Source organism: Thamnophis elegans, chromosome 4 (assembly GCF_009769535.1).
Source record: "Thamnophis elegans isolate rThaEle1 chromosome 4, rThaEle1.pri, whole genome shotgun sequence".
In the NCBI taxonomy this organism is placed as follows: Eukaryota; Metazoa; Chordata; class Lepidosauria; order Squamata; family Colubridae; genus Thamnophis; species Thamnophis elegans.
Window position 1 is genome coordinate 97,703,229 of NC_045544.1, and position 21,628 is coordinate 97,724,856.

Below are 21,628 nucleotides of genomic sequence, written 5' to 3' on the forward strand. Positions count from 1 at the left end.
CCTCCTGATCAGCTGGGACTCAGGAGACAGAGGATAGATGGAAGTGGGGACCGTAGGAGGTGGTATTTACCGGTTCTCTGAACTACTCAAAATTCCCACTACCGGTTCTCCAGAACTGGTCAGAACCTGCTGAATATCACCTCTGTACTACTCCCCAAAATGAGCCCTAAATGCCTACAGGAACAAGAAGAAAAATCTTGCATGCATTTTCAGGATCACAGAGGAAATTCCTCTTTCACAATATTTTCTATAGGCCTTATTGTTCCTTAAGTGCTTTCCTTTGCCAGTGACAGATATATACAACTGTTTGCATCTGTCTACAAAAGTAAATCATGTAGATGGAATTAAAATATTAAGTGTAACACATCATAATTTATATGAAGTGTGGTAGGAGAATGATAATAAAGCATTTTCTTTGTTTCTCTATCATCATTTAATATCCTCAGAATACAGAGAGCAATTTAGGGCTATGGCTAACTTACTCAGCAGCCCAGCTTTCTCATACCACTAACAGCTTTTCAGAGTGTCAGCATGTGTGCCTACTTTAATATGGTCTATTATTCGTGAACAAATACATAATAATACTATAAACTGCTACTATAAATCACTTCCATATTCACTCATACATTCAGAGGCTTGCCTCCCTTGTTGTTTTTCCTCTCATCCAGGAAAATGCTTCAAAAAGGTGTGTGAGAGAGAAAGATTGAGACTGTTCAGTCACATTTAATGATTCAAGAACAAATCATTTCAATCGTTTGTCTTCTTATGGAGGGCAGATGGAATACCAGCTAAATAGACTGTATCTTGGAGTGATACCCTTAGACCAGTGTTTCTCAACCTTGGCTACTTGAAGATGTCTGGACTTCAACTCCCAGAATTCCCCAGCCAGCATTCGAATGCTGGCTGGGGAATTCTGGGAGTTGAAGTCCAGACATCTTCAAGTGGCCAAGGTTGAGAAACACTGCCTTAGACGTTCTTCTGTGGTTTGATTGCCAGCTAGAATGAATTTATAACCAGAAAAGTAAAAGGGGGGGGGGGGGAATTGGCATAGCAAAACTATCTGTACCAAAACCATACTTTTTATGTCCTTTTGAAGATATAATTCCAGCAAAAACATGCAATAGATTCAGTCCTGGTTTTTGTCTTGATTAATTCAAAATAATAGTAACTTTTTCTTAGGTCATCACTACTGACTTTTTGTACATACGTCTGTCTGATGCTAAAGGGTTCTGAATGCTTCCACCTTTTCTTTGCTTGATCTACTCAGTAAGATATCTGAATGACTACCAGCTTTATCATCTCTATCTGTATGAACTATTGTAAATGAATTCACTTCAATAGCAGCATGTAATTATGTTTCTGTGATTTTTAAATAAATCAAGCTCATTCAGGGGTCCCATTATAATAGTTTCTTGATAATCACTTCATATAAAATTCTGTATTATTGAAACTACACACTAAAATAAATGCAGAAATTCAACAGGATCACTTGATAACGTGTCCTGAAGTCATGCTCATAATTTGTTAGGCACCATCAGACACCTGCTGAGGCCCCACTTCTTAAGAACTTCTACCAAATCCTTGAGCCATATGCTTTCTTCTTTCTGATCATTAAAAGATAAGTAGATTATTTACTGCCTTTGAGCAGATGTAGATAATATTCAGAGGAAGCAATAAATAAATGCTTAAGAAGTAAGCCTTGGGGTTCTTGAAAATCTGAATGTGCCAGTGACTGATATTTTGTTCTGCATTCCCTGAAGCTTTGCCACAAGCTATAAGTTGCCAATCCTTAGCAAGGTAATATATCAGAAATAATCAGCATCACTGTCAATATTAGTAAAGTCAGCATTGCTCTCAATAACTGAGATATTTTGCCTTCTCCAGCATTTTTTGTCATACCGCTGGGGAGGGGGGGGGGCGCAATAGTTAATTTTTTTTTCAGGTTTGCATGGATGCTTTCCCTAATTCTTTGCACATGATCCCATATGACACAGCTTATTCCCAGAACACATTCATCAGGCTTTCCTGAGCACTAGTTTCTCCCCTGAGCCTCTGCACCATCTAATGTAGAATGCACCATTCTACATTTAGACAAGAAAAACAAAATGCACAGGTACAGTATAGATGGAACCTTCCTCAATAGTAGTAACTGTGAGCGGGATCTTGGAGTCCTAGTGGACAACCATTTAAATATGAGCCAGCGGTGTGCAGCAGCTGCCAAAAAAGCCAACACAGTTCTAGGCTGCATAAACAGAGGGATAGAATCAAGATCACATGAAGTGTTAATACCACTTTATAATGCCTTGGTAAGGCCACACTTGGAATACTGCATTCAGTTTTGGTCACCACGATGTAGAAAAGATGTGGAGACTCTAGAAAGAGTGCAGAGAAGAGCAACAAAGATGATTAGGGGACTGGAGACTAAAATATGAAGAACAGTTGCAGGAATTGGGTATGTCTAGTTTAATGAAAAGAAGGACCAGGGGAGACATGATAGCAGTTTTGTAATATCTCAGGGGTTGCCACAAAGAAGAGGGAGTCAAACTATTCTCCAAGGCACCTGAGGGTAGGATAAGAAGCAATGGGTGGAAACTAATCAAGGAGAGAAGCAACTTAGAATTAAGGAGCAATTTCCTGACAGTTAGAACAATTAATCAGTGGAACAACTTGCCTCCAGAAGTTGTGAATGCCCCAACATTGGAAGTCTTTAAGAAGATGTTGGATAGCCAATGCTCCTAGGCTGAGACTTCTATGCCTTACCTGCTCCATGGATTTCTGCTGCAGGCATATGGCATATGCAGCAGCAGCAGACATACTCAGGCTCTGGCTATGGCTAGGAAGAAGAAAGACAGTCAGCGTGAAATCAAACCATCTCTTTTCCTGTCTCACAGGAGAAGGAACAAAGACTTCCTTGTGTTCACATTGGTGTGAGATGTGCCACTAGTTTACGGTCAAAGAATCTTAGTTCCCAAAAACATTGGAGGGTCTTTATCATTTGGGTATCTCTATTCCACATCACCATATATCAAAAAGAAGCATATGTGGAACCCTCCAAAACATATCCATTTTAAAATTGGATGTCTTAACATTGTCGCGGGCTGAAGGAAAGTTGCCAGCTTCTAGACAGCATCTTCTGTATTTCCTTCTGAGGTTGTAACCCAGAAAAAGTCCTTTCATATAATGGAGAGGAAGGACATAAAGTTTCTCTTCCTCCCCTTTGTTTCCCAAGACTATTATTCACTCCATTGCCTGAAGGTAAATTAGGGGTAGAGTTCCAGATGACCTATAGGAAAAGTGGACAAAGGCAAGGAATAGAACAGAACAGAATAGACAACCTAGCTAATAACTGCATCTCAGAATGTGAGTGTACATGTGGTTACCATTATAGACTGCAAGTAGTACCCCCTATGTCAGTGATGGCGAACCATTGCAGGACCGAGTGCCCAAACCAGAACACATGTGTGTGCATATGCACATGCATACCGGAGCTCCAGAGACCCAAAGACAGGCTGGCCAGTACATGCCTGGTCTTTGGGTTTCCAGTGTACATATGCATGCCAACCAGCTGGTCTTCGCACCCACCGGAGCACCGGAGACCAGAAGACTAAGTGATCGGCATGGGCATGCGCACTTGCCAACTGGTCTTCAGATTTCCAGCATGCACAAAAACCAGCTGGCCAGTGTGCATGTGTGCGCCGGAAACCAGAAAAGCAGCTGGCGACGACACGTGTGCCCACTGAGAGGGCTTTGCATGACACTTCTGGCACGTGTGCCATTGGTTCGCCATCACAACCCTATGTCTTTGACATCCTCGATGGCAGTTGAGCTGCAGTGTTTCTGCTTAGTTAAATCCTAAAGACCAGAACCAGAATTCCAAGAATGTTTGTTTCCAATTTCCCAAAATAGCATTTAAAATATATATATATATATATATATATATATAACTCCTTGAGCAACTGCAGTCTTTCAATCAGATTTTGAATACAATCCAACTGTAAAGGAATGAAGTAGGTCAAGGAAAGGGAAGACCTCCTCCTTCTCCAGAGCCAGTAGATCATTTGCCTGCTGCCTTCAAATTGTACTCTTTGGGTGTATGAAGAAAAAATAAACCTCCAGTGTTGACCCAATGTTATTTAAACAGATTTTATTTAAAATCTGGGCCAGAAGTAGCTTTTCTCAGATACCACTTAAGGGATAAAACCATTATACCATAGGTAAAGGATCTATGTAAGTGTATGCATTGTATATCCATACACTGTGAAAATTGTAGGGCCTCTTTTAATATTCAGCAGAAGTTATGGGAAAGGCTTTTCTTAGACTTTATTACTTCAGGTTGCAGGTACACAGTTTTTGTTTGTGTAAACTTTCCCCAGGGTAATGGAGATGGGGGTAGTGGGTATTTATACAAAGTCATTGGAAAGCATGTGGTATAGTGGTTTAACGCTTGAACATCATTGGGAATCTCAGGTTCAAATCCATCCTCAGTCTTGGAAGCTCACTTAGTATTTTGGGTCAGTCTCTCCTATCTTATTCTAACCTATCTTGCAAAACTATGGTGGGAATACCGGAAATTTAGTTATACAATACATTATTAAACTTTGGCATTTGCTACTGTGAGATGAGTTGCTGGTTAACAGCTTTACAGCCCTCTCTAAGCAGTTTACAGAGTCAGCATTTTGCCCCCAACAGTCTGGATCCTCATTTTACCCACCTTGGAAGGATGGAAAGCTGAGTTAACTTTGAGCCAGTGAGATTTAAACTGCCGAACTGCAGTTAGCAGTCAGCTGAAATAGCCTGCAGTGCTGCATTCTAACCACTGCACCACCTCGGCACCTATAGATGATGATGATGATGATGATGATGATGATGATGATGATGATGATGATGATACCTAGGATGCTGGCAGCAACCCATATCAACCATCAGCACCAATCAGTAATATTTGTGATACATTTTTAAATGTTCAGTTGACTGAGTCCCATGTTTAATGAATAAAAGAGATAATAATAACAACAACTGATAGAGATGGCATGGGTATGGTGGCTGGTGGATGAATGCAAGTTTTATCAGAGTCTCTGTGATAATTGTCTGCATCGTGGCTGGAGAATCCTGGAAGTTGAACCCCATACATCTTAAATTTGCCAAGTTTGAAAACACTGCTGTAGGTGGTTAAAAAACAACACTGCTATTTTAGACATCTAAAGAATGACTATAGCTGAATAATATAGAATGGTCTTTGCAGACAGATCTCTTGGATTCAGGGGGAAGAATTAAATAAAGTGATATTGTGGGGAGACGGGTGATGGGAAATATTTCTGGGATTTTGTAGACCCACCCATGTTTAGCGTAGTGAGTACTAAACTAAATTAATAAATATTCTTTCCTGGAATTAAGGCAAACTGCTTTAATCTGTACATGGCCTTAAACTGCCTGCCCTTAATTGAACTGCTTGCCTTTTGAAAATATAACCCCATATTTCGTACATCCTGTATTATGCCAAGAGGATTGGATAAAATTGCTCCATTATGTTAGACATTAATGCTATTTACATAAAACAATCACATATTCTGTGAATGTTTAACTGAATTATAGTAGCCTTTGCCTTCCCAGCATGATGTGTTCATTTTAGCTGTACCCAGTGGACTATGTGTATATACATGCCCTGTTCAATGTTTGAACACTTCTTAATTTTCTACACACAACAAATGACACTTAAAGATGTAATTCTATTTTACTATACAGTGACTGAGATGTTGCAAATTGTAGGTCTAGAATGTGACATTTGATCAGTTCTGTCATTTGATCAATGATGGTATTTGGCCAGTAGTGGTCACCGATCCAGATCTTTGCTTGATATTACAGTTTTGGAGAGATTGATATGTATGTGATATGATATTCATCATTTGTAATTTTGTAGAAAAACTGCACACAGGTATTGTCTTGATTCTTTGTTGTAAACCACCAACAAATTCACTGAACCCCAGACAAGGGAAATACACACCTGTATACTCTACTGTAAATAGGTAAATAAATTTATGCTGCAGCTCTCTAACATCAAGATGCTTTAGACTGTTTTGTATTCACCCAAGCAAGGTATCTTTAATATTTATAAGGAAATTTAAATTCTCTGTCTTAGTTATGAAATTATATTTTCCCACTCTTATTCTTTATCTTTTAACTGTGTAATAAACAATACCATAAAGCCATTTATAATACAGTAATATCTTGTGATTTATTCAAGGTTATGATTTATGAAACACTTCAGGTTAGAGAAGGTTAAAAGTCTGCTCCTAGAGTTTGGAGAAATAGGCCTGGAGGCTTAAACATTCTTGCTTACATCCTTCTGCATTTTCTAATACTAGCTACAATAGAAAGGTTGGTCCTAAGGATCTGTCTGACTGTACATTATATAGCAGTTGTTATTAATTATATATGAAAGAAATAAGACTAGAAAGTTGCCATAAAACAAGTTCCTTCGCCTCATGTGGTTAGCTTTATTTTGCACAGGTGACATAATGAATAACTGCAGAATATAAACCATCAGGAGTAACCACTTCTGAACAGTGTAAAGTTGGGAGGCTATGAGTGGTGTGTGTGTGTGTGTGTGTAAGAGAGAGAGCGAGGGAGGGAGGGAGAGAGAGAGAGGGAGAGAGAGAGAAAGAGAGAGAGGGAGAGAGAGACACCAGAGGTGGGTTGGTAATTTTTTCACTATCAGTTCGGGCGCGCATGTGACGCTTCTGGGCATGCGCAGAAGCGTCCAGGCAGGTAGGCGGAGTCTCCCACCACCGCTACTACTGGTTCGGCTGATTGAGGCCGAACCAGCAGAACCGACCTCTGAGAGAGACCCATATAACATCCTAGTGTTAGGTACTGTTGAGATAAACAGTGTGATAATAAGTCTCCCTCTAGTTTATCACAACTTTGTTATAGATAATAGTGGTAATAGTGATGATAAAAATATTGACACACTGAAAATCAAAGTACCAAATTCCAGCATCCTATACAGTTAAGCCCCATAATGGACAAGGAATTCTCTGGACTGGAGAACTAGTAGCTACACCAACCACCAGGAGGCAGTACCATTTTCTATTAAATCTGTCTTTAATAATTGACCAGACCTCATTTTGTGAGAAAACCACATATTGACAAAAATCCAAATACTGTATATTTCCAGCATAAGATAGTAACATGATCTTGGACTTCTCTGATCAATGGGAACTCTATATGTTCACAGGCAAACACCTTTCATTTGCTATCTGTTCTTTGGAAATGCCAGAAATTGAACATGAGATCATCTTGTTTTATCTCGAACAGCAGTCCCCAACCTTTCATGCTCCATGGACCGACCGGGGGGGGGGGGATGATTCCCACGTGTACCTGCCACTTGTGCAAATAGAGTTTTGCTCACTCACCTGCCACTTGTGTTGTCAAGTTCCCAAAGGATCACAGACCAGTTCAACCCACAGACTGGGAGTTTGGGACCCGTGATCTAGAAGCAATCTCCTTGATTTTTTTTTCATATATCACACAAATTGGTTGATAAGATTTGCACCATTCTAGCCTTGATTGGGCATGAAGCCAGCTGGGTGACTAGGACCAGTCACTTTCTCTCAGTTCTAGGAAGGAGACAATGTCAAACCACTTCTGAAAAACCTTGCCAAGAAACCAGTAGTGCTGATTATATTTCTGTGGTTGTCTACCAGCCAGCTTTCCTGGGAAGAAATTCATTTCCCTAAAACTAAGGTATCTTGTGGAAACCTGCTGGCCAAACTGAATGAGTACAGCTTATCCATGATTATATATATATAAACTTGTAAAATGTGATCTGCAGAAGAGACAGCTATTTGGGCCTTTGTTCAAGTATTTAATGTGGGTGGATTATGGCATCATGCTCTTCTCTTGCAATAGTGTCTGCTGGAGTTGCAGCCTTGACCTGGTTGGGGGGGGGGAATCAAGAAAACACTGTGCCTGGTGCATTTTAAATACTGGGACAAAGCATCTGCTGCTTGCTTTTCCATTTCCATTTAGGTCTCAGTGAAAGCATTACCGCCTGCAAAGTGTTCCATGCAGCCTGCTGTTATGCTTTGAGTAAGTTTGGAAGAAAGAATAGAAGAAAGAAAATATATCCAATTTATTTTTCTCTTCTACCCCTTGCCCGACTTGCCCTAAGTTTCTACTCTTGAGTTTATCTGAGGCCTCCCTACAAAGACATCAGGGCCTCCCAGTTTCTGAAAGGATATTTAAGGGCCTGCCTTTTTTACCAGTAAATGTTTGATCATGTTTAAGGTGAAACACATTAACAGCCAGTCTGTTGACTTGGTGAAAGACAGCGGGAATGTCAGGTTTTCGTCCATAGCTTTTGTGCTATAGATAGAACGTTTTCTTAGATTCTTAGAATAAGCAGTGGGGGGGGGGGGGGTGAAATCTGGGTCTCACTAAGTCTAAACCTGTTAGTAAAACATTTAACTCCCTTCTTTCCTCTTGCTTCTTTTACATTTTTCTGTTCAGCCTTTAGATCTTCTGATACTCTGATCCGAAGAAAAGATCAAAATTAAATGTTTCTGCTGGGGAATGTCTCTCCTCTGCCTTTGGGCCACAGGAGTATAATTAACAGGTATAATGAGGGAGATGGATTTCTCCAAGTCTTGGAAAAATATTGCAAACGATTCACATCTGCATGCATCCTACATCCCAGGTTATAAGAACCTGGGCCAGTATTATGAGTCAATATGGAGATGTCCCAAGACCCAGATTAAATACTTAGCTATTGCCAAACCCTGAAGCCTCTGGTGCTCTGACCTCTGTGAGAAAATAAAGATGATCAGGAGAATGAAAAAGAGTACCAATGGTAGCCTGTATAGTTCTTGCCCTCTCTTGTTGGCCATATGATTGGGTCAGTCGTGGGTTCCAGACCCTACCCAGTGGTGGGGTTAGGGTTAGTTGCACTGGGGCCAGGCTTCCATCACATGAATGTGCGTAGCACGCATGCACACATGTGCAGCATGCACATGCATACTTACTGTCTGCGATGCTCTGCGACACCTCCATGATGCTCCAGCTGCCTGATGGAGCATCGCGCAGGTGCTATATGCTCTGTGCGCATGCACAGAAGCCCCGAAGAGCTCAAATACCAGTAAGGAGCAGGGGCGGATGGGTGGGCCCTCCAGAGCACTGTACTGGAATGGTATGCGGTGCCCCTGGCAGGCACCAGTATGCCCGTACCGAGGCATACCAGTTGTAATCCACCACTGGACAGGGTCCAGAAGAAGACAGCAAAACAATGAAAACAATAACAAGTTTGATATACCCTCTTAAGGCCTGGGAGGAATGATTTCAGAAAGGATCTTATCTTAAGGCTTTCTAGAATTAGAACTGATACTGATACTGATAGGAAAACCAGTGGATTATAACACTCCTCACAATTTAAAAGAGATGGTCATCACTGTCTCTTTCATTTGTAGGAACACATCTATGGCATCTTACATAAGGGTTGAATGAAGAGTAATGTCTCTAATGTTCAAATTTGCCAACAATTGGCAGTACTGACATGCTAGAAGGTCTGATATCTTCTTTAGCCTTTGTCCTCCTACTTTTTGTGGTGAGAAGCTCTTAACAGAAAAAGTTGTGATGCAATGGAAGCTTGCTGTGAATACTCATCAGTGCCCTTTAAGCAATGTTCCATGATTAAATTTTTGACTGAAAAAGTTCCTGGAACTAAAATTTAAATGGTTTAAATTGATATTTTAATGGTGATGATGGTGAATGTATATTTTTTTATAGTGGATTAAGAAGTTGATGTAAATACTATGTTCTTTGCATAGTCAAAAAATGTAAATATGATGAACTGTGATGTGCTGACTAGTAGGATGAAGAACAAAGGGGCCTATCTGTGGTGGCAATTGACAGGATTCACATAAGAAAGATAGATGAACTCATTAAGGACAATCAGCAGATCCCTCAAAGGGACATTGCTGTCAAGCTTGGAATTTCACAGGAACATGCAAGTCACATTGTTGATGTTCTTCAATATTAGAAAGTTTGTGCAAGACGGGTTCCTCACAAGCAGATAGCAGAGATGGAATTCAAGAATTGAAATTTGCCAACAATACTCATGCTATAAGAATGTAGGAGAGGAATTTTTCATGACATTCTGACAGCTCGGCATAGCTTTATCCATGGAGTAAAAATAAAAAAACCTTCAAAAGTCAGGTTTCACCAGGAAAAGCCATAATTACAATTTGGGGATATGCAAATGATGTTATTTACATGGATTTCCTTGAACCTGGCTCCACTATGAAGTCATAACATTACAATGGAGCATTCAACCTTTGAAACAATGACTCACCAGCGTTCACAAGAAGGAACATTTGCCACAAGCTATATCTCACATCTGACAAGTCACCCAGAGGCAATTGTGGAGTTGGATCTCACCATCTCATCCCATACAATAAATAGTCCAGTCTTGTTGCCATATGACTTTCACCTTTTTTCAAAATTTAAGGATTCCTCTCCTACATTCTTGTAGCATGACTTTTGTTGGCAACTTTCAATTCTTCTTGGGCATTGGCTTGATTCAGTGAAAGGGTTGAAGAGACAAGGCTTTTTTTAAATGAAAACTTTAGGAAGCTTGTCCATCATTAGTAGAAGTTTGTAGTAAATTATATTTATTACGCGGAGAAGTAAATACAGACAATGAAAGAGCTTCTTTCTAGGATTATTTTCAGATTTCATTTATTAAAGGATCCCTCTTTAAACTAATATTAAGGACCTGGAGGCTTGCGTTTTATTCAAACCTTGTATATAACCTTTGGCATTTTTTTTATTACGTTTATAATATTTTATTATGTCAGCTTTTCTTTAGTCCAAACTCCTCACCAATATGATAATAAACGTAATTCCCAACCTTCCAAGATAAAGATGTTTCATTTTTCCCAAGGTAATTAGATCAGGGACTTGAGAAAGTGTTCTAGAATGTTCCGATACATTTACATTTTTATAATATAAAAGACAAATATAATTACATTCATGTGTAGGATGTCATTTCATATTTCGCTCTTGACAGGCTGTTCTCAGAAAGGTTCAAATAGCCTTTCAGATATATTTAGGATTAATATTTCTTGCTTTAAAAAACCTTCCTCAAAGACACTGCATTAATTACTGTTTGAGGAATAGAAGGAGGAAAGATGTTGAGTCTTTTTTTTTTTGAGTCAGTGGTGCCAAAAATCTAAAAAGCCTTTCCTTAGATAAAGACATTCCACTACTTCACTGCTGCCTCTCCTCAAGCATCAGAAAACTGTTTCAGAAAGCTCTCTGTAAGTGGATGGCATTCTCTCATACTGCTTTGTTGACATTTTATTTCCATTGGTTGCCATGCAGTTAATACTGATTAATGAATAGTTTGAAGCTCTTTGATTTGAAATGCTGTATTCACTTTCAGTATCTTACCATGCCTTTGAAATAGCACTGAAATGCTCAATTAAATAAGAAACGATAAATATTACCAAAGAAGTGCAAATGATCATTGTCAGAGAGGAACAAAGGAAAAAGAGCTTTGGCCTGGGGATCAAATGGGAGAATTCCACACTGGTGGCTGGTGGATTGATGGCAGATTCCACTTCCCCACCTCTTGCTCTCTGCTCTCTGCTTTCCACTCATCCATCTTTTGTGTTATTACATTGATGCATTAGGTACGTGGTGGCTCAGTGGCTAAGATGGTGAGCTCAGAAAGTTTGGCGGTTCGAATCCCTAGCGCCACGTAATGGGGTCACATTACTTGTCCCAGCTTCTGTAAAAATGCAAGTAGAAAAATAGGAACCACCTTTGGTGGGAAGGTAGCAGCGCTCCATGTGCTTTCGCCATTTAGTCATGCTGGCTGCATGACCATAAATAAAAATAAATAAATAAAGCATCCAGCATTCGTTAGCATGTAGATCCATTGTACCATTCTGTAAAATAGTGGTTCAATAAAATGCGCAGGAAAATAAATTGCAAATTAAATATACAAGACTGTGAGTTTTTCACAGCATTTTATAAGATCAAACAAAATGAGAAGGAAACTTTTCTGATACTGAAGCCTTCTAGCCTTTGTTTATTTAAAACTAGGGCATCCATTTGTATATCACTGAAAAGTAGACAACATGGAATTTGGGGTCATCTGTGGCAACTTGTTGCCAGGACAACTCCATGGGCTTAGGGCTGGTTCTTACCTTTTTTGGCATCTTCGGCGTAGTCATATTCTGACACTTCCTATGCTTTGGCTCATCTTCCAATTTTGTTAGGAATGTCAAAAAGACAATCTTGTTTCTTTTATTTTCTTTGAGTCTTTGAAGTGTATACTTAAGATTTTCAGCTCTGGACAATGTTTTTTTTTTTTCTTTCTCGGATATTTTCAACCTATTTACAGTGAATCACAGAAATTCTAATTACATTGCTGTCATATGGCAACTATTCTGCAAAATTATATTTAACCCTCGAGCGGGTGTTCTGGCATACAATGTGTGCTGTTTTCACTTTTCCAAGTATAACTTTGATAAATAAATAGTCCCACAATCCGTTCACTTAGGATCTTCCCGTCAGACTTTTGTTTCGCTTCAGTAATATTATCAGCTTCCTGAAGTCCATAAATGTAAACATAATTTCTTTTTTCATGACTTGCAATGCCTGGTTAGTGATTGTTCACAACCACTCAAATGGCCTTGTGGGTGTTTTTGAAAAGCGTAAAAATTCTAAAGCAACAGGCAAAGATTATCAGATTTTATATGCATATTGAGTATCTTGGAAGTCTGTTTAATTTTAGTGCCCCCTAAAATTTGGCATACTGCCTAGATTGGACACTGCGTAGGTTGCTTAGGCCTAGAACCAGCCTTGCATGTGATTAACAAGTAGAAAATAGCATTATCTGGGTTTTAAAAAATACATTTTTCATACAGAGACCTAATTTGTTTATGACATTTGTGATCCTGTTGGTTTAGGGAGCTATAAAGGGAAATAGATAGAGGTGGTATTCAGATTTAAACAGATGCTTCAAGTTTAGAGGCAACACATCTCTCTGTGCCTGGTATAATCAGCAGTGGAAAAGGGTGCTTGTCCTTATTATGGGATGTTTCTGAGATCAGAATGCCAAATTAGATGGGCCTTTTTGTCTCCGAGCAGGGTTCTTATGCTTTTACCAACAGTGGGAAATTCTTTCCTACCCTGACATATAATTGAGTGAAAAGATGTGGAAAGAAAAAAAATCTTAAAAGCCCCAGGGTTTTCAAAAGCCTCATGACTGATTTTGATTTCTATATTGATTTGAGAAAAATACTTCATTTACCAAAACAAAAGGGAATAGCAGTTTTACTTTCTCTTGAAATGGCAATAGGGTGGTGCGGTTATTACACACACACACACACACACACACACACACACACACACGTACACGTTTCTAATGTTCCCTCAATCTCTGCAGAATTTATGAAATTATTCATGCACCTTAACAAGAAGTGTTTCTATGGAAACTGAGAAACTGAACTTTCATTAGGAAACCTACTAGAGAGAGAGGGAGAGAGGGAGGGAGGGAGGGAGGGAGGGAGGGAGAGAGAGAGAGAGAGAGAGAGAGAGAGAGAGAGAGAGAGAGAGCCCAGCTAAAAATATAAATTGCCTTCTGCAGGAGGATACATGAATATTCTTGTTGCTCCCTCCTTCCCCCTCCCCCCACACCTTTCCATTCTGCATCATGGGCAGATCCCAGCTGGACTATACACAGCAATAACATGGAGGCATTGTTTACCACTTGCCAGACTCTGTAGGGAGATGTAAAATTCTGCCAGAGCTTCGCAGCTCTCAAGGGGAGATTTCTTCAGGGAAACAGAGCGTTCAGTGCTGTGTGTCATACTAGCTTTCCAGAGTCAAAAATACATAGCTCTTTTTTTTTTTTTTTTTTTTGAGGTGGGGTGGGAGTTGTCCTGAGACTGTGATTCTTCATCCAATCCAGACAGATCTGAGGCTGTTGCTTTTTCATATAACTGTCCCCTCCCATGTCAGCCTCCGCTTGAAGAAGCATTGGGTGAGATGAAGGAAGTACCAATGTAATGCTGCCTGACTCCTCATCCGTAGCATAGCAGCTGGCACCCCTCTCCCACCCCATTTCTGAATCTCAGAGCAGCTGGATCTACGGGCATGATCATCCCTTTGGCGTGCCCACTCCCACTTCAAGGGAATGTGACTGGCTTGGGACCAAAATTCATGACGACGTGCCTCCCGAACTTTCTTTGTTTTGAAATCGTCTGTTGAGCCCCTCTTCCTCATTTTTCCTTAACAAAAGTAAAATGGGGGGGGGGAGCAATGACACACACAAAAAGAAAAAATAATAAGAGGTGTTTGAGGGGTCGAACATAACCTCCATTAAAAAGTACAGGTAGTCTTTGACTTACGACCACAATTGAGCCCAATGTTTCTGTTGCTAAGTGAGACAGTTAAGTGAGTTTTGCCCCATTTTTACGACTTTTCTTGCCACCCTTGTTAAGTGAATACTGCAGTTGTTAGGTTATCACCCAGCTATTGGGAATCTGGCTTCCCCATTGATTTTGCATGACTCAAAAGGTGATCACATATCCTGGGACACTGCAACTGTCATGAATCAGTTGCCAAGCATCTGATCATGTGACCATGGGGATGCTGCAACGGCCATAATTGTAAAAATAGTTATAAGTCACTTTTTTCAATGCCATTGTAACTTTGAACGATCACTAAACTGTGGTAAATCAAGGACTACCTATAGACAACGGGTGTCAAATCAAGATCCACAGGCCCATGGGGCCAGCCTTGAAATATCAAAAGACTGGCCCATGGCCCGTTTTTGGCCTCCCCAACCTTCAACAGCACTTTGCCAGCCAAAAACGGGCCGCGCGGAGACCCCACGGAGCCTCCACATGGTCTATTTTGGCCAGCAGGGTGCTGCAGCAGGCGTCTGTCCTGTCTTCCCCCTACTCCCCACCCCCTGGCCTGTAGAGGAAACTACAATGCTGATCCAGCCCTCGAAGAAATCTAGTTTGACACCCCTGCTGTAGACTTCATTTTTCCTAGGCACCTTGAGAAAGACCCAGATTTGTTCTGGTTTTTACTTGTTCCTTCATTTTATTGTTAACTAGACGATCAGTGACCCATTGACTAATTATTCCAGAGATGTTTCCTGCAGATTAAACTGCAGAACAGAATGACATGAGACAGACAAAAAAGCAGTGGGTGCAACTTCAAACTTCTCACGAGCTTCCCCATTGAGGTTCCATGTGGAAAGTTGGCAGGGAACATTGGAAATGATGATCATGCAGCCACTACTGTCTGTGGCAGCTTGGCAGCCACAACTTTCTCAATTTCGGTCCCAGAGGAGCAAAAAGTCCAGACTTTGGACGCATTCTTTAAGTGATGCATCGTTTTGCCCAATTGAAAATTACAGACAAACCGGAGTATTTTAGTAGCATATAAATGCTACAATCTGTAGTCACGCTTGTTGTTTCCTATATAAGTAGTCCTTAACTTAACAGCCACAATTAAGCCTAAAATTCCTGTTGCTAAGTGAGGCATTTGTTAAGTGAGTTTTGCCCCATTTTATGACCTTTCTTGCCCTAGTTATTAACAAATCACTGCAGTCGATAAGTTAGTAATGCAGTTGTTAAGAGGATTTGACTTCCCCATTGATTTTGCTTGTCAAAAGGTTGCAAAAGGTGGTCATGTGCCCTTGGGACACAGCAACAGTCGTAAGTATGAACCAATTGCCAAGCATCTGAATTTTGATCTCATGATCATGGGGAGACTACAAAGGTTGTAAGTGTGAAAAATGGGCATTAATGGTCACTTTTTTCAGTGTGTTGTAAATTTGAACTGTCACTAAATGAACCATCATAAGTTGAGGACTACCTGTATAAATACAGTGCGATAAATTGTTGTTCATGATTATTCCAAATCTATTGGAAGTAAACATCTTTGACAGACAAGTTATCCAACTCACAGCAACTGGGCTAGAACCAGCATCTGGTATCGTTGGCAGTGGGCAGAACCATCACTACTGCCAGCTTGGTCTAGGACAGGGGTGTCAAACTCATGTCATCACAGAGGTGTCAAGTGATGCATTATGACTTTTTCCCCTTCGCTCAACTGGCTGTGGACATGGCCAGCAGGTGACTCATCCGGTCCACGGGCCATGAGCTTGACAGCCCTGGCCTAGGCTAAGAGCCGTTGTAGTATAAGAGTAAGGGGAAACTCTTTAGAATTCAGAATATTTTATTTTGTTAAAAGATAAAGATGATAACAAAAAAGAAGTTGTCTTTCTCTTGGTCAACCTAAGAGAGACTTTGGTATTTTGGTATCTTTCTGTCAGTCAAGGCCTTCAAGTGTTGAAATCAAACCTGTGTATCAACCTTCACAAGTCTATGCATCAGTTTCCTCATATACATTGTGGGAATGCTTGTTATAATACATTATGGAAGATAATAATCTTGGCATTCGTTTTTCTTAATGCATCTGGAAGCTACTGGGTTGGGGAATACTGGTTTTATTCTTCAGAGCTAGAATATATTTCAGTCTCAAGAGTACAACAATGCAATGCTTTTCACTGCTGTGAATGTTCCAAAAGCAAAATGTTCCATAAGCTTGGGGGATGTTCCTATAAGACACTTTTTGTCCAATGCACCATCTGTGTTCTTATGGCCAAATCAACATCAAGTACCAAGACATGGTGAAATGACGGGAGAATTTTTCAGCATTTCTAGACATTCCATTGCTGAACCGAGAGTTCTTAAAAGTATCAAGGGAGAATTGAAATGAAAAATTGAGGAATTGGAGCTCACTAACGAAGCAAAAAATATCAGGCTACAAGTTAAAGGATACACTGCTTTTGTTTAAGGAAATCATTCGGAATAACTTATAATTACACTTGGACTCTGTATTTGAGAACAAAGGCTATATATAGCTTGATAGTATAGCTCATAGCATCCAGTTCCTGGACTCGCCAAATCAGTCTGAAAAAGATTCTGGGTGAAATCCAAGAAAGAGCTACCATAATTTGCCAGCAAAATTCTGGGCAACCACAGTAATTATAGTTTCTTATGTCACTTCACTGCCATCTAGTGGTTGTCAAGATTTTTGCAAGTGTACATAGATACTGCTACTCTGACAGAGACTTTGACAATACGGAATATTAGCCTGCCTCAGTATCTTCTTATTCTCCTGTTTTTATCCATCAAACAATTAAGTTTTGTTGTGATTAACACTGAGTTACTTTTCCTTTGGCAGGGACTGGTACTCAACAAGCTTGGGCGAAGAGATTTGGCTCAGAAGGTTCTTCAGGATGCAGTCCAGATACAGAGTACCAGCCACAAAGCCTGGAACAGCCTTGGAGAAGTCCTTCATGCTCAGGGCAAAAATGAAGCTGCCGTTGAGTGCTTTCTGACTGCTTTGGACCTTGAATCCAGCAGCCCTATAATTCCATTTACAGTTATTCCAAGGGAATTGTGAATGTTTAGTATTAACTCATCAAATGTGTTATGTGGAGAGGTTTAGATGATAAGCAGTCAGTTTACAGGTGTGTGTGTGTGTGTGTGAGTGTGTTTGTGTGAATAAGAAAAGCTTTATTCATGGTAATGATTCTGTTTCAAGAATATCACATTTTAAGCTGATTCAGTACCAGATTCTAGTTTAGTTCATACGTAGCATTAAGCTATAACATATCTGTTCAGTTGGGTTATTTTGTTTTGCTCTGAAGACTATTTTTGATCTCCCATTTGAGATGTCAGTTAGTCAGACTTCCAAGAGGAGGTCTCACTGCATTTTTTAAAGACTTATAGATTTTTGGAAATATATGATTTAAAAAGGGTGAGAATGTCAGGTGGACACATTCTTCATTCCTTGCCTTAAATTACTGTGGCATTGGATATAAAAATAAAATAAAATTGGAGAAAACAATAGGCATTTCCAGAATACTGATAGAAGAGAATATTTGTAGCTCAGGGTTGAACTGTGGGGTCCCAGATGCTCTGGTAGCTTTGTTGTTTCCTTGACCTGTCAGGGCAAACCCCTTGAATATAAAATGGGAACAAACTCCACTCCCTACTAACACTGATGTGACCTACTTTAGTAATGAAACATCTGCAAGAAAACAACCAAGTTCAGAGAGCACTAGGTACCCCGTATTTCCAGAATATTTTATTAAGAAAAAATTAGGGCAGCTCAGCTTTAAAATTTCAACAAGGATTTTGTTCTAGATCATCAGAAGTTTTGGGACATTAAGCTACAGCTTGAGATACTGACAGGGACACATCCCTTACAATATCTTCTTTAAGAGTGTTCCACAAATGCTCCATAGTTGGGGATCATTAGAGCTAAAGATAAATCATTAAAAAGTCACCAAAATTGCTTGTACAAATCATGAACCGTGATGGGAGATGTTGGGATGCACAAGGGACAAAATTACTACAAAATTTGGGACCTATAGGTTTGGGACCTATTGCAGAATATTACAATGGTCCGTGAGTCTAATTTGTCAAATGTTAGGCTAAATCAGTTTTGTTTGTGCTCAGGGATGTATAAAATAAAAGTATAGGCATCTGTGAAAGCACAGTAACTAGATGTAACTGTAGCTTCTTGGTTCTTCATATCATTTTATCCTTTTGTTCCTTTAGTAGTACATGGCACAAATAACAGCATGTTATTCCATATAACTGACCTCTTGCCTCTTAAAATTTTATTTCCAGTTTAGAGGAGATAGTCTAGACCAGTGTTTGTCAACCTTGGCCACTTGAAGATGTCTGGACTTCAACTTCCAGAATTCCCCAGCGAGCATTCGCTGGCTGGGGAATTCTGGGAGTTGAAGTCCGGACATCTTCAAGTGGCCAAGGTTGACAAACACTGGTCTAGAAGAGTCATTTTACTAATATTTCAGTTGCGTTGGTATTTACTTTTAATTAGGCTGCTGTGATCATTCTGACTGATTTCATGTACTCACCTGAACTAGTTCATTTTCCCATAAACATACTATCAATAACCAGATTAGATAAGATAGGTGTAAGCCCCTATGGTATGGCTATCCAAACTTACCTGCTGCTACTTTCTTTCTAAATCTCAATTTAAAGTAGGATTGGGTATGGGGGTTTAGTCTTTAGGACAGAAATCACCTCAAAGTTCCAGTTAGAAGATAGAGAAGATAAAGGCCCTATTTTATCTCATATACATAATCAAGGTGCTAATTGAGTAATACAAGACTTGAATTTTGATAGCACAAACATTTGGCAGAGTACTACATAATCAACTAAACAATTTTTTCAGGCTATATTCCTCACATAACAGGACCCTTCCCGAATGTCCTTTCTCCATTATTGTCCCAGTGACAAAACTGGGGCATTACAATTAATTTGCAGGGAATAACTAAGGCTTACTATGGCAGTGGTGACTCATCACCTGGCAACCACCATTTCCCTCCTTGGTAACCCGGTAAATGATGCCGCATCTTCATAAAGCAGCGCTTCAGTGAAAAATAGGATGAAGTTGAAGAAGACAAACACAAATCAGGATCCATGTTAAGACTAGGACCAGACATTCTTAGATATCTGTTTATTAGCCAGTAAACTTCACATTTGTGCATAACAGCCTCAGCAGTGTTTAATGGTTATGAAACTTTTCATATACTGTGTAGTAGAATACGTAAAATATTGAATCCATTAAACTCTGAAGATTGAGTGAGTTTAAACAATTGCAATTGGGTGTAACAGCATGAATGCTTTCTTATTTTATTTACAGCCAACTGTTCTGGAAACTATTATTATATATTTATTGAGAGTTTTATTTCGGCCACTCTTCAGCCAAATATGGTTTCGATTAGATGCCACTGACAAAAATAATACTGTATCTAGTTATTACAAGTCCATTCCATTAATTTATATAAGAGTCAAAACTCCCTTTTGTTGCAGTACATGTTTTTGTGAAGGAGAAAACTGCCAAGGATGAGTTATTTTATGGAGTTTTATTATATGATGGATATTTTAAATTTTATAAGCTGCTCAGAGTCTCTTATTGTTGGTTGGTTATATAAATGCGTTAATGGATGGATGGATGGATAGGTGGGTGGATGATAGATAGATAAACATAGCTGAACTACAACTTACTAGGTGAGTCCACTTTGAGTTACAGTTTGGCAATTTCTGGAGAGTCATAGATAGCCACTCCATCTTAGAGAAAGTAGAAAACATGAAAATTAATTAACTGTATAAACATGATTAATTAGGAACTTTTCACTGATGAATGTGTGGGGCTTGAAAGTCATTAATTACTTAGAATACTTCGGTACATTATAAACAATTTTTCCCCTTTTGCTCTTACGTCCATAATTCTAATATGTAATATTCTCCAAGAAAAACTACATCATTTATTTCATTTGGAAGCCAGTCTGCAATGCCTTTGAAATTTGATATGCCTTTTCACAATGAGACATGACAACACTGAGTTTGAAACAGCTTTCACCAGATGAATAAACAAATCCCAGAGAGAAAGATGTGTTGCGCATATAAGGTCATTGCTGCTGCTTCTCATTCTTTGCATCAATGTACACAAATCAAATTCTGAATGATGCCTATTTGTTGCAAAAAACAATTTAGTATATTTCTGAGGGTTTCATATGGAAGGTAAAGGGAAGTATCCTATCCAGGAAGAATCAAGGTTGGTACCATATTATGGAATTGAACCATGGAATCAGAAGAGACCATTTAAACTCCAGTACAGGCATTCAAAGAATCCCTGACAGAAGGATTTATAGCTTCTGTTTAAACACTCATTGAGTCCTCCATCTTTTGGGGTAATTATTTACACAATCAAATTTACTATTGTAAACTTTTCCAATATTAATTTGGCATATGCAATTCTTTTATCATAAATATATTGTTTCGTGCTCTACCTACTAAGCTAATAAAGAATTTGGCCTTCTTTAAAGTGACCTCCTTTCAATTATTTGAAGAATGCTATCATATACCACTTCAATTTTCTCAAGATTAAAGAGTTCCAGTTTATGTAATTGCCAGTCAAAGCTTTTAGTTTCTACTGTACACGCTCATCATTCTTACTACATTCTCTGAACTTATTTCAGTTTGTCTTGAGTCCTGTAACTATGAAACCAAAAAATGGATTTAATACACCAACATGATTTAGACTATACTTATTTATAGTGAATTTGCTTTTTTGACAGCCAAATGGAACTGCTACTAATCCAGTACTCAAAAATCCTTTTCACAATTAAAATTACCAAGCCAAGTGATTCCCATCTTATGCACGGTATATTTGATTTCTGTTGTTTTAATCCCACTTTTCTAATCTTTCCAGATTATTTTGAATTTTATTTCTGCCTTCTAGGATATTGCCTATCCAATCCACTTTGTGTTCTCTACAAATATATAAGCATTTCATTTCTTCAGTCAAATCAAAATATTAATAAAAAATACTAAAAAGTAGACAAACCAGGACTGAATCACATGGTACCATCACTATTTCTCTACAATTTGATGAGGAACCATTAATGTGCTTTTCAGACTACCTATGTGTCAGTTATCAGTAATGCCACTCAATTCACATTTAATTAGTTTGCTAATTACAAAGTCATAGAATACCT

At 39.2% G+C, this 21,628-nt stretch overlaps 1 protein-coding gene across 1 annotated transcript in view; it reads left to right on the plus strand.

The window, feature by feature from the left end:
* TTC7A (tetratricopeptide repeat domain 7A) overlaps nt 1-18,782 on the plus strand; it is a 162,790-nt gene extending 144,008 nt beyond the window's left edge. Inside the window, 1 exon segment of the mRNA XM_032215831.1 lies at nt 17,272-18,782. Within this exon segment, the coding sequence (XP_032071722.1) occupies nt 17,272-17,493 (222 nt within the window). The 3' untranslated portion in view covers nt 17,494-18,782.
* Nucleotides 18,783-21,628: the final 2,846 nt, after the last annotated feature.